This window comes from Aythya ferina (genome assembly GCF_964211825.1).
Source record: "Aythya ferina genome assembly, chromosome: 5".
NCBI classification, from domain to species: domain Eukaryota; kingdom Metazoa; phylum Chordata; class Aves; order Anseriformes; family Anatidae; genus Aythya; species Aythya ferina.
In genome coordinates, this window is record NC_140301.1 from 58073073 (window position 1) to 58092748 (window position 19676).

The 19676-nt window shown below is 36.9% G+C and overlaps 1 protein-coding gene across 9 annotated transcripts in view; it reads right to left on the bottom strand.

Moving 5' to 3' along the window:
* The window catches only part of SYNE2 (spectrin repeat containing nuclear envelope protein 2), a 187090-nt gene that overhangs the window by 88827 nt on the left and 78587 nt on the right, over positions 1-19676 (bottom strand). For all 9 annotated transcript variants that reach the window (XR_014694088.1, XM_084522802.1, XM_084522804.1 and 6 more), the window contains 14 exons: positions 19157-19416; positions 15932-18047; positions 14734-15056; positions 13610-13754; positions 12937-13152; positions 12281-12546; positions 11335-11491; positions 9341-9496; positions 6955-7095; positions 6425-6607; positions 5705-5842; positions 4101-4286; positions 2532-2654; positions 398-580 (listed from right to left, as the gene is read on the bottom strand). Coding sequence is in view for 8 of the 9 variants with exons in the window: in XM_084522802.1 (XP_084378928.1) it covers positions 398-580; positions 2532-2654; positions 4101-4286; positions 5705-5842; positions 6425-6607; positions 6955-7095; positions 9341-9496; positions 11335-11491; positions 12281-12546; positions 12937-13152; positions 13610-13754; positions 14734-15056; positions 15932-18047; positions 19157-19416 (4593 nt within the window). In the remaining variant the exon portion in view is untranslated. The remainder of the gene's footprint in view (positions 1-397; positions 581-2531; positions 2655-4100; positions 4287-5704; positions 5843-6424; positions 6608-6954; positions 7096-9340; positions 9497-11334; positions 11492-12280; positions 12547-12936; positions 13153-13609; positions 13755-14733; positions 15057-15931; positions 18048-19156; positions 19417-19676) is intronic.

The window sequence follows — 19676 nt, forward strand, 5'->3', positions numbered from 1 at the left end:
ACTCGCAAACTGTGAGCACCTGCAAGTAACACCGGATTTCAATCATCAGTAGTGCAAGACTGGGTTGTAAGACTTGTAAGACAGCAATGCCTTCATTTTCCTATAATATTGTAAAACAAATAGTATCAGTTGTGACTGAAATAGTCTTGAAATTAATTTGAGTTTTGTAACTAGTGTGGCTTGGCTTGTTGTAGCAACAAATTACACAGGGAAGAAAAAAAACACAACAGAACAAAAAAAAAGCCCCAAGCCATTACATAGAAGATACAGTAGGTGCATTATACGCCTGTAAAGATAAGATTATCTAGTGATAAAATGATTATAAAATAAAGGTGTTTTAGGTGACAGCTTCAAAATAAATAAATGGTAATAAAATAAGTGGATACAAATCAATTACCTCCAGTAGCTCATTTTTTTCCTTAGTTATTTTTTCTAGTTTTTTCAATTCTCTCAAAAGTTGTCTTGCTTTTCGGAAGACTGAGAAAGGTTGTGTTTTCACCCCTGGTAGCTGAAGTGCTTCTTCATAGGACTGGATATGAACAATGGTCTTCTGCATAGGACCAACATGGTCAAGTATAACCTATTAGGATACAAGATAGATGATGGATGTTACAGTTGGAAAAAAATCAACACGGAAAATTCACAGTTTTGTTATGATGTGCAAGAGTTTTCTTTAGTGAGTTTCCCATATAAGAAGGAAGAATATTTAAAACCTAGAACAAATAAGTGAAAATACATGGTGAGACTGTCAAAAGCAAGAGGAAGATATCATTTACATTTACAATTCTGCTTTGTTTGCATATACATACATAAAGCTTGCTCAGTTACAAAAAAAGGGTCACATTCAGAGCAGTTACTATTTTACTAAGTGCATCATTTCAAATTAATGAATCTTTGGCAGTGAAAACAGTTTAAAAAATGGCCCAATCCTTCTGCTGCTCCTAGGCAGCTCGGGTTTTTCTTTTTGGCACTGCAAACCAGTCATGAAATGTCATATAATAAAGCTAACCATTTTCCAAACGTCCTATAAAACGTCTTATCACAGCTGAGAAGATGACAAACAGGAATGGAAGCCAGGAGAAGCCTCTGAAGCCAGTCCTGTCAGCTTCTCATATCACTACACTGAGTGGATGCATAATTTAGAATCAACTTTCTCAGTTTTGCATGATCGGAAATGGGCCTAAGTTGACACCACAATGTGTGTTTTATGGAAGACTCAGTGATCAACTTAGCAAAGACAGAATGGCAACTCCAACTCACAACTTCCTGGTTATCCTGAAGACATACCTAGGTCTTACTAATACTTCCGTTTGATTTCCTCTCAAAAAGATTTCATTTAAATAGCTGCAATTAGAACATAGATGCTTATCCTCTCACTCATAAGCATCTGCGTCAGGAATTCTTCTGTTATTTGCATACTATCCAGGCTTCAATTTAAAATAAGGCAGTAGGTGAACATTATTTTCCAGAAGAAATATTACTTTAGTTTTTCCATATAATGCAGTCATTACAAAACTGTTCTAATAATAATAAAGCTTTGAGTGGTTTGGTAACATATTTTTTCTCTCCCCTGATGCTGAACCCATGCTTTTTGCATTTCAGTCAACTAACAATATGGACTGCAGGTGATATAAAAGAACAGATACCATAGCGCTTTGCTTTATTTTACTCAAACAGAGAAAGAAAAACCATCTGGCCAAGATATCTTTGCAATGAAGTCTCTGCATGCGTTAAATGGATTTGTGGTGAGTCACTCCAGCCTACGTTTCTAGAAGCATCTGCTGCATTTTGCCTCAATTTTTGGAAAATAGGGCCTGATCTTCAGACTTTCAGATTACTTACTGTTTGACGGTAAGTGGAATCATGAGCAGTGAGTGTCTTTCTGAAAATCAGATCATAAATTTTCCAAAAATTGAAGTACTTATATGTCAAGTATGTCTAAAATTGTGTGCTTTAGTTACATATTTGAGCTGTCTATTGGCATGTTTTTAACAGTGCTTTTGTTTCAAATATTTTATGCCAGACCAGGACTGTTCTTCTTGAAGGGATATCCCAACAGTCTTACCTTAGAGTTTACATTCCACACTTGTCCTGGAGCATGTAGACTCAATTCCTTTCAGATGAAACTATAGCAGAAGACACTCTCCAGAAGAGCATCTAAACACTCCCAACCATTAATGGATGTTCAATCTACAGGACTAGACTGAGGGCTAGTCCAAAGTAAGCCCCCAAGACACATACAGCACAGACATCAGGTCCTCTGAACTACTTTGCCTACCAATCTGCTCCTTTTGGATTTCACTACTTGCTACTGTAGTCATGCAGCTGAAATCATGACTGAAATAATGCTTTCACCCTTTGACCTGAGAGTTGGAATATGTGTAACATATTCAACTTACATGTCAAAATCATATGTTAAAAACTTATTCATTGTAGTATGAAGTCACAAAATAGTCTTATGCTTGTGACAGCTAGTAATTTATGGATAAATATATAGGGGAAAAAAAGCTTTTATGGGAGTTTTCACTGACCTGCCCGTGTTTAAGTTGGTCTTTAGGAGAAAATTCCAATAGATCTTCTGATGACAGGATTGTCTTCATTTTCACAATATCCTTCTCAAACACTTTTACGTGAGATTCAATGGCACTCAATTCCTAGATTTGGGGAACAAAGAACATTTGTAGATAGTATAGTTTAAAAACTCCCTTCAAAAAACAAACACAGCTTGAATTTCTGCCTTTTACTCTAAACTTAAAAAGAAGTCTGAAAACCAGATGCAGCATATGCAGGTCATGTTCAACTGGGTGCTGCTGATTGCAAGGCTAATTATTATAAATTACACACGATCACAACTTCTAAATAATTAATTATCTGTGGTCATTTATTCAGTTTTAAACACTGAGTATGAAATTGAAATATCCTTGAAAAGTCACATTATAAATTACCAGTAGTGACAACGGTGGTATTTACGAGTGTAAGAAACCAGTCTAATTAAACTTTCTATAGGAAGAGAGTTATGTCAGATGGGAAATGTAACCACATACAGTACAGCTCCTAGTTAACTCTCATGGAGACAAAGTCACAAAATAAATTACACTGGAAGGGACCTTGGAAGACCTCTTGTGCCCCACAGAGCAGGTCGCATGGGGCCTGATCCTGTTGAGATTTGGGTATTTCCTGAGATGGGGATTTCACCCCAACATGGGGCCCCTGATCTAGCGTTTGACAAAAAAAGACTTCTTAATATGCAGATATATACTTCCTTTCTTATAATTTGGATCTGTTACTGTCCATCTCTTCTCTGTACACCACTAAGAGTCTGGCTCCATCTTGTTTACAGTCTTCCATTACATAGCAGCAGAGAGTGGTCACATCTCCCTCATACACATCTCTTCTCCAGCCTGTACCAACTCAGCTCTCCCAGATTTTCCTCATATGCCCTGTGCTACAGTCCCTCTACCACCCTTGTTCCTCTTCCTGGACTTGTTCCAGTATGTCTATGTCTTTCTTGCTCTGGAAAACCCAAACTGGGCACATTACCCAGATGTGACCTCACAGGTGCCAAAAAGAAGGGCAAGATCATACTCTTGGACTTCCTGGCCACACTTGCTCAGGTAGCTCTGGATGGTGTTGCCCTTCTTGCTGCAAGGCTGTAGTACTGCATCATGGTCAACTTGTTGTCCACCAGGACCCCCAGCCTTTTTGGGAAGGCTGCTTTCCAGCTGGTTGGCCTCCAGCTTATATTGGTATCTGGCACAGTGCATTTGCCTCTGTTAGAGCTTTGTGATGTCTCTGTCAGGCCATTTCTCTAGCCTGTCCAGGTGCCACTGAATTGGAGCCCTGCTCTCCAGCAAGATAAGTTTAATCTGTTGGTCAACCAGCCCTGCATTTCTTTCTCTAAAAAAAGGGTTCATCAATACTCTTGAACTTTATAGCTTCGTTAGATACCTAACAGCTTCTGCAGGTTTATTTCCAAACAATTCATTTACTCATTGGCAAACCTACTAAAATCCACACACCTTTTTTCTATGCAGACAATATAAACTGTATTTCATAACACATGGTGAAGCTCAATACACTTAGAGATCACTCAAACTTACATCAGCCACATGCTGGATCTGTGGAAGAATCTCTGCTATCTCATGTTGTAAAGATGCTACTTGATCATCTGCTTCATTTAGCTGTTGCATTACACTGTCTGTTTCAAAGACTGGTGTTAGTTCCTCCAGCTCCAAGTAAACATTGTGCAGAAGATTTTGCTTTTGCTCTGAGTCTTCCAAAGCCATCTACAGAAAAAATAAAACATTAGTTTGCCTCCATCATGAGCAAACATCAAAGTTTTGCAGAGGTCTGGACCTGAAGGAATCAGGTTTAATTTCCTGTACATCACTGAGCATTGCATATGTTCCCAAAAGCTTAGTTCAGATTAAAACAAAGGACTGTTAAGGGAACTAATCTGCTGCATCCTGCAAGCAGAAAACCAAGAAGCTGCCACCATGATTTTAAGGGAATCAATTACATAAAATGAGTCTTGTCATTAGCATGACAAGAATCATGAAGAGAAAGGTTTCAAACTTGGAGAGAGCTCCCAGTGCAAAAATATAAAAGTATGAGATTGTGGAGAAGATTCCTCCCCAGCTGTGGCCAGGCTGACCCCAAGTACATGAATAAGACATGTCAGACAAACACAGGTAAAGGGTTTTCTGCACATAAGCCAGCAGATGAAATAAAATGCTGCAGAAAATATCTGGCTAGTTGTACATGATGGGAAGACTCTTCCCATCTCCTACAGCTAACTGGATAATTTTCTGGATTAATTACAGCACGTCTTCATGCAGAATTAGTGAGTGTTGCAAGCCATACTTGTGATCCACTCATCTCTATAGTACATGAAGGAAAGGACTGAATATAAGTCTGAACTCTAATATAAGCCTTGGGTGCATTTCCAGATTTCTAGGCTTCCCAGCCTAGAACACATAAAATGCTCCAAACGACAAATGCAAGGGGCAATTGTCAGGAAAGTGTTTGGATTTTGTTAATCACAATCTCCCCACTGTAGCTCTGTGATCTGTAACATACCAGTCCAAAACAGTCAGCTACTTATTGTAACACAGGAAAGGAGTTCTAATTCATTTTAATACAACAGTCCGTGTTCAGACCACCAACTTTCACTGTTGGCCTAAGTCACAAAGCGGACAGAAAAGCTGTTTCATGTATGAAATTGCCAGAATCTCTTGGAATTTGCCTAACTCTGATCTTCCCTGTAACATTACAAACTTTTCATTCTTGAAACCATCAGTCAGGATTACCTTCAAGGTACAGTAAGAACTGCCTTCCAAATCACAATTCACTTCAAAGTTTCCATTAGACCCACAGACATCAAATCACCAGTTTATCTGCTTTAGATCACACACGCAACACAATACAGAAAGAACTGTATATATTCAAGCAGTAAAAACTGATTACAGCCACATAGCAGGGTACCAGAAGATAGTCACACATTTTTGGAAGACAGGTGTACTACAGTTCAGCACTTTCAGAAGTCCAACACCAAAAAAATACCTATCTATTTCATGCACGTAAACCATAAATGATTTACTGAAAATAGGTAAGTTATTTATGTCAGTAAGACTTAAGAATGCAAAATTGTGCCTTTATAGAACAACTAGTTCTAACAAGACTATACATGGGTATTAGCATTTACCTGAAGATCATCACTGTATTTGTGTAGGCTTTTTGCAGAGTCATTTTGAGCATCTTCTCTTAGCAAGCAGTTGGTGTTCTCTATCCAAACCTTCATATTCTTCAAGAGTTCATCATATTCTTCCATCTTGCTGGCAGCCTAGGAAATTACAGGATTTTATAAAAGGGAACAAATGCATTTCTATTCACTGTATACCACAAATTCATATATGGGCAAGATTAAAAGAAAACTGGGTGCATTTTATCAAGGTCAGTTAGATTAGCAGAGCAAAATAGAGAAGTACTTGTAATTTCTCTGAAACAGTTTCATTATTTCAGGCTCTTTCTTCTAACCAAAAGTAATTTTGGTGTTTATGAGCTTACATTTCATGCGGGCATTGTTGTGATTTATGTGGCAATATTAAATGGGTAGCACATTAGCAGAGCTATAGTGAAAATCACATCACTGATCCAGGGGCATGTACTTCCAATGTCAAGTCCTGTCAACTATGGTGCAGACCTGGTCCTTTGGGATGGTAGCTGGAGGCAATGCTTATCAGTCCACAATTTCTTAGCTACAATAAGCCAACGCAGCTATAGAAGAGTAGGCTTTTGGCTCTTCATTAACTTGAGAACCTTTGATGATGTTTTGTGTAAAGCTTTTATTATTGATTTTTTTCTTAATAGGACTTTTTTTTTTTTTTTTTTTCCAAATTTGGGTAATTGTTACGTTTGCCTCTACCTTGTTTAGAATTGCAGTTCTCCGCTCAGCAAGTTGTGAGACCTGTTGGTACTGTTGAAGGGGGGTCACTAAGATATCCATCAACTCCTGTGCGTGGCAGGAATCCTGCTCTACTATATCATGCACTTCTGCATCCAGTTCATTGAGTTTATAATGCCAAAGGTCCAGCATATCCCAGATTTGCTGCATGTGGAGAGAGGGGAAATTAAATATAAGGTCAGGCTCAAAGATAATAGCAGAATTATTTATACTTTATGTGGGTCTTTTGGAATTACAAAGACTTCCAAACTGATACAACAAGAACAGAACACTCTGCATCTACCAGTGTGATTCATAGCTGAAAAAAACCCACACATTTATTTTCCTGTGAGAAAGAATAGGTAAATATTCATCAGGTAAATGCTTGCTTGTACTTTTTCTTTTACAGACAAAGAATGAATGGAGGGCCACTTTGCATTCCTGCTAAACCGGGCTCTGTAGAAGCAACCAAAAATCTTTTAACACTCAAAAAATTTTTTTGGCAAAATTACCTTCTGAACTTCTTTGGCTTTCGCAATGTTTTCGCTCTTCTGTTGTAACATCTTTTCAATTGCTTGAAGGCCATTGTTAATAGTCTCTGCTTTTCTTTTCAGCACATACTGAGGAGAGCTCTGCAAGATTTCAAAGCTAACCTGTCGCAGTAAAGAGAAAACGATAGTGGAGATTACAAAGATCTGCTTGTTTCTGTGCACCCCTTCACCAAAAATATTAGAATTCTTTTTATATTTCTCTTGATGAGTCACTTAAAAACACAGGAATGGAATTAAATTTCCTGTGAGAAGCATTAATGTGACCAGGTTCAATGTTCACATATTGTTCAATAATTTCCCCTTACCTGAAATGACTGGTCAAAAAAGACAATCCATGAATTTAAAAACAATAAAGCACTGCAACTCCCTGGGTATTTTGCTTCAGCTACCCCTTTTCTAATCTGTAATAGATGCTAATCATTACTGCATTGTGGAACGGGTGACATTCACATTCTTGTAAGAAACCTAGAATGGCACCATTATGCTTCAACTATTTCTTCCTTGTAAGAAATATGGAAATGAATCAGTACATAGTGAATTCCTAAATGCAAATTTAGAAATTTATAATAAACATAAAGAGCTCCAAGCCCCATAAAGCATATGGAACTTAATTTTATTCTTCAGAACTCCTCAAAAATGAAAAAAAAATAGAATACTGAAGGGCCTGAATTTCCTATGTAAAGAGAAAAACTCTCAAGTATGCTGAAGTTGAGTAATAGCCTAAGCAGAGAACACAGTGAGGTACCAGGTTACCATGAACAAAATAAACTGCAGGGAGCGAGCAAGTCCTTGCTTGCCCAAGGTGATGTCTTTTCTTTCTGAACCCTGTTTGCTATCAGGGTCAGCCAACTACCAGTAAATTGCTAAATCATGGTAAATTTGTTTGTGTGCTGCAGCCCTAGTATTTATGGGGCTCACACACACATTGCACAGCTTTATGCTGTGTTGATACAAAAGATCTCTGGTTTACAAGCTATTCTGGTTTGCAACTACTTACACCAAAATACTTCATCCTTTTGTGGGGAGAGGAATGAAGAATATTATGTATTTAATATTTTTATTATTATTATTATTTCTTTATTTGTTAGTTTTATTTACAGTACTTATTTACAGTTTCTGACAAGCACTGTCAGAAAAATATAATAATACCATGCTAAGTTACTTTATTGATAAAATTACATTAATTAAAATAAGTTTATAGCCAAAAGAACTGTAGTCCTCCTCTCAAATACTCCTGCTTATATAAAAAAAAAAAAAAGTTTCCTTTAGGCATTTAAAAGAATTCCAAGACAATTTGTATTACTTTCCACTACCCAAACATGAAAGTTTCCACAATCAGTTCTTTGACTCCAGCATGTAATGTATGCATTGGGATAATGTTTTATCTCAGAAATTGAATAAATACTGCTTTATTCCCCTTCTCTTTCTCTCTCCTAATCAGTTGTTGGTTCTGAAAAGAACGGTTCTATTTTGAAATAGAAACTATAAAGTTAACCTAATTAAAACTAATAAGCAGTAATTAATATTTAATGCAACATCAAATGAATAATTTGATAGACAAGTAACTAGATTTAAAAATTGTTTTATTAAACTTTCAAGTTGTATCAAATTAACTGATATTTAGCCTTTAAAATTACCATTAAATATTATTATTTCAGCAAGAAATTAACTGAAAGTTTTGGTTTTTTCTAATTTTTAAAAATAACACAAATGAATGAATAAAAATGAAATTAATTACATCAGGCTAAAATTTCACCCCAAACGTAAAGTATTATTCTATTTTCCTTTAATTTTGTTTTCAGTTAACTGTTTGTACTCCCTGTATACAAAAAAACAAAAACAAACAAACAAACAATTGCAAAAATGCCAAGGCAATGCTATTTCATTACCTAAATTCTCTGCCTGCTTTTAAAGGCATGCAACTATGTCCTGAGGAGTGATATAAAGAACCACATCATGATACCCTACCATGTGTGAAAGTTAAACAAAAAGAAAAATTGTTTTCAAAGGTGTAATTTGACTGAGTTTTAAAATCTCTTAGTTAAGCTAAACTAACTTCTCAATCAACTTTGACTACTAGTTCAGTTTAAGAATCAGAATGCATAGAAGAGAGCAGCCATATCATACCCAAGACCATATTGCTAGTGGTTCTGCCATGCCTTGTTTGAACAACAGCAAAAAAAATAATATATATATACATATATATATATATATATATATATATATAAAGAAAACCAATGAAAAATAACCATGTTTCAAGTTTAAGTTCATAGTCATGACATTCATCAAATCTTGCTGTACTTATTAATTACAAAGAAGTATATATGAAAATCACATCAACAGTTACCTTGTCTTCTAGGTCTTGTAACGTTTGCTTGCAGTCTTCCAATTGTGCTTCAATTTCTGCAGGAACTATTGTATACATTTCGGAATATTTGATCCGGAGTTTTTCCATGATATCCTTAAGAGTTTGACTCTCTTTACCAATCACACTCTGAACTTCCTACAAAAATTAAGAGAATTTCAGCATTTTACCCCGTTTTTACTGAGTACATGTACATGCATGTATAGATCTACATATATTTACATCCATGTATGTTGTGGTTTGTATTTCTATCATGATTTGGAAAAGTTTTTGTGATATAAAATCTACTTTGACTACCTCTGCAAGCCGATTAGTCTTGAATAATACTCGTTCATTTAATCAAATGATGCTTTTCACTCTGTAAGAATTAATTAAACTTGATACCACTCCTCCTCAGACAACTGACACATTGATGTTTATTGACTGGTGTAACAATGCAATCGTATGAAGTGCTCCTACGACTAAATGTTAACTTTTGTGCTGTCCCTTTTGCCAAAAGCACATTTCCTCTTTGAAAGATGTTTAATAGCCAATGTTCGTTCCTTCATTATTATAAACAACACAAAAGCCACTGAAAGCAACAGGTTTCAAGCTGAAGTGTCTGCTTTCAGGCAATTACGCACAGCAGCACAGCAGGCTCCTTTCAAAACAGTAGTTTCCAGTTCTGCATGAAGAATGTAGGTTTTATGAGATAAAAGAAACTTGAACAACTGTCTAGAGCCTGTGGCCTAGAAATAAAATCTGATCTGAGTCCTCTGAAAGAAGAAATTCATTTGTTCCGAAGGTTTTCTAGAATTTCAAGTTGGAATTTTCTGTTCTATGATTCCTTTTCCCAAAGTTTGAGAAACTCGAATGTTAGTCATGTTACTGGGGAAAATTCTACCAGGCATTAAAATTAACATCCTTTTTTTCTTCAGTCAGGAGTAACGGTAATCCATTAAGTCCCAGTCTTTGCTTGAGAACTAGTTCTACCACAGAGAAAGTTTGTGCAAATTAAGATTGTGCCAAGATTTATAGGAGTTTACAGATTCCCTGACTTGAATTCACAACAATCAGTTACAGCATTAGTCTCCAACGCAAAAGTTTTTCTGTATATTAATGCATGCTCATATTCCACAGAATATTTAGCTGGAAAGCACTTGCCCATCAAAACTGCCCCCATTTTTTTCCTAATGGACTTGTTGATATCATTTTTCCACATTCGTATTCTTCTATGTTGTAAGCTGTAACTTTGCCAACCAACTAACTTAGATTAGTCATCTGGAAGTGAAATAGGCATTTCCATTCAATAAACACGAGGGAGCCCCAGATATTGCTATAGATTTTATAGAAACCAGATTTTCTTTGGAAGTAGGGATGAATTTGCCCTGCAGATTTTGGCTTGCTGGTGTTTGATTAGGTAAAACTAAGATATCTTTCAATATTTTCAGCTGAATATTCTCAAAAGAAACAGGTCCATTGTGACATACTGCTACTAAGAAATCATCTCTTAGAGCCAACATTCTCTACAGACATTAGCAGGCTAGAATAAATAAATTTGGTGCAGAGTTAAGGCTGGTAGGGACTATGTTCCTAATTACGATTTGATTTCTGAAAAGCATTTACCAGCATTATCTCTACAATGTCTGCAGAGAATTTGTGGAACATCAAATCCAGAGCATCTGAAGTTGCCCTGGCTATGTAGGGGAGGAAGATGTGCAGGATGCATACTAGGCAGTCCTTCCTAAAAGGCACACAACTGGCTGTGAATCTCTTTGCAATCTGAAAAGGCTTCTGTGCCTACTATCTGAACCACGCAGAAGAACACAAACCAACCACATGGCAGGGCCAATCATATCCTGCTGAGCTGGATTCATTCTCCTGCAAGTCAATGTGCACGCACTTAGCAATAAATTTCATTTGGAACAAGTTCAAGCCCCAGCACAAAAGAGAATATATTCCAAATATCCCTACAGAATAACAGAGACACTACCAACCTCCAGTTGTCCTGACTTTCCGCCAGCATCTTGGTCTAACATAGATGCAGCATTCTGTAATGCATTTTTCACAGCACTTATTTCTTCACTTATCTTTTTCCTCTCTTGCATTTCAGACTGTACCAAATCCTTATGGTCTTGAGTCTTTTCATATAACCTATGAAAAATTTCCAGCAAGAATACAGTGAGTTAGACTCTACACTTAGTAGAGCTTATCAAAGAACATGCTTAATACAGAAATTGTTATATATATCCAGAACCACATTTGCCTGTATTTTGACATTATTTTCTGTAACTAAATCTCCCAGTTTCTGCCCTTTACTGCCTCAGTTTCTTCAAAAGTGAGTCTTCAGATATTGCTAACCAATGTATGTTTGGTAAATCAAAGCAGACGGTATGTGCCAGGAATGATGTTAGAGAAAACAGAATTCAAAATCTCAGGAGTCTGAAAACCCTGGCAGAGAAAAAGACATTAGCAAAGATTTCCATGTCAAAAAGTAGGCATGGAAAATGGCGAGTGCAGTCACAGATTTGCAAAAACCTTTTGTGTTTTTGTAGCACTCAGTAAGGTAAAAGTTGCATTGGGCAAAAAGTGCCAGGTTTGATTTTCCCACACATCTCATTCAGGTGCACATGGAGAGGTGCACTTGGAGCCTCCACAATGAATCATCAACCCTTCTGATTCCTTCTATATTTGAACAACATTTGCAGCCCACACATGACATGGCCAGGCTCAGGTCTTCTCCCCAGCTAGTATCTCCTATTGCCCACGCTAGAGACAGCAGATCCGTTAGGTGGACCACTGGTCTGACCCAGTAGGGCTTTTATTATTTTATTATCTTTTTAAATATACTACACCTTCTACATATTCTTTAATAAATAAAAAAATGCTGTGCTCCTAAGTAGTCATATGTCATAACTTACACAAAAATTTTCCATCACTTACTTTTTACAGCGGTCCTGCATTGTCTTTATCTCACATAAGGCAGGAAGGACAGCTTCTGCCTCAGTATTTTCATATGCATTCAGGATGTTCTTTATTCGGTGAAGAAGTAAGAGTAAGAGGAGCTGTTGCCGGTTGATGTTTTCCTCAAATGAGTTCACAAAATCTAGCAATTCTACCAGTTCCTCTCTGGTGGCCTTTTCTTTCTCTTTAAGGCTTTCTGGCTGTTCTTCCTGGAGCTTATCAAGAATTATTGTTTCTCGTTCCAGCTAAGTAAACAGCATGCCAAAGAATGAGATAAAATGCTTTTTTATTCCATCACCTTAAGTCACATTATTCATTTACTCATGCACATAGCTAAATACTGGGAATTGCACAGCCAGATAGTTTGAAAATCTGAAGGGTGCCAGAACATTTGAGTTTGCTCTAACAAAGCACCTAACTATACACAGAGTGATGCTGGGTTCATGGAACTTATTCTATAAACACCCCTGTCATATTTGACTCCAGCTTCAAGAAAGTCTGGAGGTTAACTGGCTGATCAGTGGGTAGGAAATGATGTTCTGTTTTGATCTCAGTCCCTTAACATGTAGTTTTACTATATGACAATCCCAGCTCTATCACATTCCACCAAACTTGCAGTGTGTTAATCAACTCACCTCTTCATTGATGAATTTCCATTCCTGTTTTAGTTCTTCACAGTTAATTTCCAGCTCTTTCGCTGCCTCAAGCAAACCCAGCCAATTTTCCCACAGCGCTGTTACAATCCTGCCCAGGGCCCTGTCATTTCCCTTGCGTAATCTCATCAGCTCTCCTGAGATCTGCCTTAGCTTCACAAGATCATCTTCAGCCGAGTCAATGTTGGAGACTAAAATCTTGTATGAAAAATAAACAAGCAAATAAATAAAACAATACAGGATCCTCTACTAAAATGTGTATCACTCCACTGAGCTGGCTAAATAAAGTTTTAATGCAGGAATTCTGTATTGAGTAAGACTGTAAAGAAAGTTAGGGTAAATAAAACAAGCAAAACCATCAGAAGAACAGTGTGCACAAAATACTAGGTTACTTTCACTTTATGGTTATTTGGAAGGGAAAGGAATGAGCTGGAGTTACAGTTATGTAACATACAGAGCCTGTAATATGATGAGTACTACAAGAGTAGACGGCAGAGAGGTTCAATATAGCAGAAGTATCATAGGGAAGAAGTAAGAGAGTCCTGGCTGAGGAAACAGGAAGACTTTTCCATCTGAGGGAAAGCAATAGCAATGTAAGAAATAACTGTACCACAGTTTTGCACGAGTTTCTCAAGTTCCTCAGAGCCTCTCTTACCTTGCTTTCTTCTAAGTTCTCCAAAGCTTCCTTATAAGACATCGGTATTTGGGACAAAGACTGCATAAGCATCTTTTCAAGTTTGTTAAGATCATCACGCACCTTATCTTTGCTTTCTGTATATCTTTTGTATTTCTCAAAATACCTGTAGGAAACAATTATCAGACCAAAAAAAAAATGTGGTTACTTGTCTCCAACCATAATGCCTACTAGAATAAAAATAAAGAAATAAATTTTGCAATTAGTAGCCATTACTAATGACTTTCAATTTTTCTTCAATTAGCATTTTTTACACACTTCAGGTCCAAAATCTGAACCACTATAGAGCTTCACGTACAAATGCTTCAGAGTTAAAGAAATATAGTACGTATACCATATATGTGCCAAATAGCCACCCTAAAGAATTTTATGTCTTTCTTTAAGTTTCCATTTTCCTCAGAGATTCCCAAAACTGAGCTCTCAGTTTGTAACACATCCTATTTGTTCCTACAGTGTGTGATGCGTACAACTGCAATTTCTTATTTCTATTGCTTCTCATCTCTTTCCTATTGCCAAAGCCTTCAAAGTCATCCAATTCTTCGATTATAAAACATTTTAAGATTATGCTCAACAGAATCAGAAGCACTGAATCATCAGCAAGCAATTTAAAAACCCTTACTATATCTCCCAAACTTGTTCTGTACATTTATCTGAAGGCTCTTCAGATCTCTTCTGTATCTATATTTGAAAGGAGGCTATGGCCTGTGTTGTTTGGTATTGATTTTCTCAAGTTGTAAGAACAGTTCATAGAAGACATGGACATAGGGCCCTCTGAAAACTGTTCTAACTTGCACCTGCACTGAACTAGAGACTGCGGAAATGCACTTTCTTCTTATTCCTATACCATATAACATTCAGTCCAGCTCCATGCATATTTTATGGAATATACTAAAAATGATTGCACTGTAAATTATTAGCAATATGATTATTATCTGGTAATTTTCGTTCCGTCACAATCACAACTGGGAAAAACAGAGTTGCTTACAGCTCTTCCTGCTGAATTGCCTGGTTCTATCAGAGAAGAAACAAGACTAGACTGCATTTATCAGCATAGTAAGGAATATGATCTAGGAATATGAACCTACCTCCGTTCATCAGCCTCCTTTCTCTGAACCTTCTCCCTTAATGCTAAACTCTTATTGACGAGTTCTCTTAAAGTATTTTCCAGATTTATTTTGTCTTCTGGTTTCACTACATTTTTCAGCTTGGAGCTCAACTTTTCTATGTCAGCCACTGCAGAGTCAAACTCTTCTTGTTTCCACTGTGGGGTCTGACAGGCCTCATCGGAGGTACCGAGCTCTGCTGTGGCAGAGTATACTTGAGCTTCATAGTCCTCAAGGAACTTGGCAGCCTTCTTTACAGCCTCGGTATAAAGCTCACCAGTCTTACATGCATCCTGCAGAGCACTCTGAAAGTGTTAGAAAGAAGAAAGAACAATCAAGAAGGATTGCTGTGCTCCTCTGAATGACCAGATGGTTTCTCAGAATTTCACACGTGGTGGTCTTCGAGACCAAAACTCCCAGAAGCGGCCTGAGGTGATGCATGGCAAATGCACTCTGCTACCTAGGTAGTCATACAGTGGTGCAGTAACATGTGGACTGATAGCTCTCAAACACAGGGACAGGGGATACAAGGGAACTACCAATTCTGGAAACCTCCAGAGTGAAGGATGGTTAAGACACAAGAGTCATAGGATACATTACGGAAATGGAAGTACACGTCCTGTACAAGGAAAACCCACATACTGATGATTATAATCTGCTCCAGAAGCTACCTCCCAACCATGACTTGCCAAAATGCTTCTCACTAAACCCTCTTATATTTAATTACATAGAGAATGATGTGTGACTTGGCCAGCTCTTGGGATTCCCACAGGGCAGAGAAATTCTGGTATTGTGCTTCAAACACAATATCCAAGCAGCGAAGGAGATGAGCGGCAAATCACGAAATGTGGCAGCAGGATCACTACATACATCAGGATCACTAAGTCCCTTCCCCTGTTATCAGCTATTACATCACATTTCCTCATTCGTATCCACTGATCTCTTGGGCACAGTCAGGATTATAATTAAACTGAATACAACTAATTTTGTCTGCATCTTTAGTTTCTTTTCATGATTCCCATCATACCCACCAATGCAGAGAAGATATCAGTCCAATTCAGTTATGAGAGTAAAAGGAAAACGTAAGTCAGGAAAATACAAACACTGCTGTCTCAGACATCTAATCCAATTCTTAGGAGAAGACATACAGCCATACCTTACTTTTATTAAATGTACTTACAACACGGGCAGCAATGTCTGTCTTCAGTTGTAGTTCATGATCTTGCAGTGTTTTCAGTTTTGTTTCTATATCAGCAGCAAGAGATTTTTCTTCTTCATTTTCCCTCTCTTTTTCCATTAGATATTTAATTGCAGAAAACTCTGCTGTCATCATATTCTGAATTGCTTCCCATCGCATCTTTTCAAATTGCATCATTTTCATGTCTACTAGAAGTGGCTGCTGGAGCTCTAACTGAATATGCTTTATGGCATGGAATATATGCTCTACCTCATTCTGGATATCTTCCTTATTTACACACTGGAGACTAGAGATCAAGTTTTGAAGAAGCTGTATCAATTCCTTAACATCTTTCTCCAGGCTCTGTATTTCTTGCCTCTTAGATTCTTTGAATGGAATATCAAAAACTTCATTTTTGTTTATTTGATTTTCTACCTCTTGCGTTAAATATAAAATTTGTTGAACTGTCTGAAGCAGTATTTGTGCAGATACAAGATTTTCAGCAGGAGAAGAGCTAGCACTATCATTTAGCTTACTAGCTTCTTTTCTTACAGCGGATGTCATAGTCCAGATTTCATTTAGCAACAAATGAAGATTATCCCATTCCCTAACAACATTATCAAAGTGTATTAGCTTCCCTTTAATTTTATTTTTAATTTTTAAAAATTGAGTTTGCAATTCATGCAATTCATCCAGCTGCTGTGAATCCCAGTTTAGACCTATGCATTCAAAGATTTCTTTGTACTTCATCATTTGTGACAAATTAGACTGAAAACATAATACTTTTTCTTTAAGTGCTTTGCATTTATTCTTCACTTCTTGTGTGGCACCTAGTAATTTATCTTCCAGGTTGACTTCACCACACTGTAGGTCATTAAGATCTTGTTGCAATGAAGTTATTCCTTCAGCAAACTCTCTGTAAACTGCTATTTTTTTTCCCACTTCATGACATTTATTCTGAATTTGCCTCTGTGTCTTCCTTGCTCTATTCTTCAGACTTCTTAATTGGTCAATCAAAAATAATTGTTCAGATAGGCTCAGTTCCCCAGCTGTGACCTGACTTTCTTTACAATGGGATGAGATAAGCCCATCTATCTCTTGTATGTCCTTTAAAATCTCCTTTAAAATGGCTTGTTGATCGGCTAATTCTGACCATGTGCTGGTTTGGTTCGTGTCAAGCCTGGCAAGTGTCTCAGCATTTCGAAGCTGACAGTGAACTTTTTCTATTTCTGCAATAAGTCTTTGCCTCTCCTCCAGCTGGAGCTCTAGGTGCTGTAGTCTTTGAACTGATTTTAAAACCAGAGCCTTGTATGAATTCTGTAATGCTTGTAGAAGGAAGGTCATATCAGAGATCTCCTCTGGCTTCAAGCTGGGAATGATGTGCTGGAGCTCCTTATCCAGTGATTCAATCACAGGCTCTCTATCTAGAACTTCAGTCCTCATAAGCTCACAATTTCTGATCTGTGATTTAACATCACTGGGGAAAAGTGCTGCTTTCTGATCAAGAGAGGACAGTGAATCTTTTACCCATGAAATATTTTCTTTCAGCTTGTTCATCATTTCTTGTTTCTTCAGAGCAGGACCAGTGATCTGAACATCCTCTTGAGGCATTTGTTGCTCTGATAATGTTTCCAGTTTGCTCTGCAAATCATGTATACAGTTCTCCAAAGCCATTTTTTCTTGATCACTCCAAATTCTTTTCATTTGCAGTTCAATCCTTCTTTTTAATAGACAAAGACCATGTTTAATGTCCTGTAGCTCTGTTGTCCAAACTACAGGGTAATTGACTTTTTCTCCAGCTGAGGAATGTAACTCTGTTTGTAAATACTGTTCTTGTATCAGTCTCTGAATATCCTGTGCTTTATTCATAAGCAGGTTAAATTCATTGATTTCTGCCACCACTTGATCATGCTTCTTTTGCACTGTTTGTTCCATGTGTTGCCACCATTGCTCCAGTTGCCTCATTTGGCTTGCTGTTAACACTTTATCCATGCATGTTAAATGCTGAGATAAACTTTCTTGCTGAGCTTTCAGCTGGTTTAAGACATCTCTCTCTTTATGTAATGCCTGTACACATGCTTTAATTTTCTCCAGAAGAACTGTGTTATTCATAGGACCCCTGCCAAAAATACGAACAGGTTTAAATAACCAACAACAAAAAAAACACAACTTCTAAAACACAGACTACACAGACTACATGGTTTAAGAGAATTTTATCACACAGAAAATGATTCACTTGCTTTATTCACTTAATCATATATATTATCATTCTCTCACAAATGTTCTAACAATCACTGCAATATGACTTTCTTGCTTTTCTGTACAGTGTTAGTTATTTCTAGATATCTCTGCAGGTAAAGGTATATTCTAACAAATATTCTCTTAAACAGTAGTATGTACTAATAAAGAATATGCCATTTCCTAACACTTTTTAAAAATCAATAGTGTTAAGTCATCTCTAAGTGAACTAACATCATTTTATAGTAATTTCTGATTTACAACTAAAATTAAAGGTAGTTAGAAGAAAAACTTCAAACATTCTCATTCATTCAGGATTAAGCTGGAGGTGTGAACTTACCTCTCCTTTATTTCCAAGAGTATTCTGAAATTACCACCTAAAATACACTTAGCAGCTACGTTTTTATTCAATTCTTTCCAATCTCTTTGCCACAAATTAACAATTTCACAAGCCATTTTTAAGTTTTTCTAATTAATGATACTTAATTGTGATGGATAGGCTAGCTCCATGTTCTGAAGGCTAATTTATAAAATGTACTAAATATTTTGTGTGCACTGGTTACCTTTGGCAAAAAATTAGAATTAATGAGTCCTTACAAAGAAACAGTGCTTCACTTTCCTAGCTTATTCATCTTAAAAAAATATATAATATTTCATATCTGACATACTTTTGCAAAAGTATTTAAATGCAGCACTCATGTAGGTATTCAGCACAGCAATCATTTGTTTGTTTTGCCTAAAAAATAAAATGAGTAGGTATTGCAACCACCACTCATACTTCTGTTTAAATGCTTAGATGAAGTTTTAATACCACCTTACAAACCTATGCGAGTTCTGCTACCTAACATTAATGAGATGGGTAAAACACTATGTCTCAGCATTACTGGAGCATGGCACGAAGTTCAGTCTAGACTACTTGCATCAGTACTATTAATTTAAGGATCATATTTGTTCTGCTACCTATTAACAGAACCCCTCAACTATACTTACATTTTTATGTTATCTTTTTCTGTTGACAAATTTTTCATCGAGGACTGAGCAGCAGAAAGGTTTTTCTGGTACTCGTTAACTAAAGAGTACTGTTGTTGCTTTACTGCCTTAACAGCATCTAGTTCTCGAAGCAGCCTGTCCCAGCAGGGCACCACAGGCTCTGGAGTTTGTAGCTCTTCACTGTTCGATCCTGTTGCACTGGGACATGCTTCTTGACTCAAAGATTTTGCTTTCCACGTTTCCAGTTCAGTCTGTAAATTCTAAAATCAAGCCCACCATAGAAATAGGATTAAAATAGGATTTTAACCACTTTCAGCACAAAATACAGTTAGATACTGATACATTCACATATATATGCTTGCTTGGTCAAATATAAAGACCACGCATGCTTGTGCACATTACAGAAGCACATATGCAATCATAGCTGCCCTATAATTACTAGCACAGTCTAAAAGAGCAGTACAAAAGATGGCATTCACGTGGACATATCTGCATTAAGGTAGTCTTTGGAGATTACCTG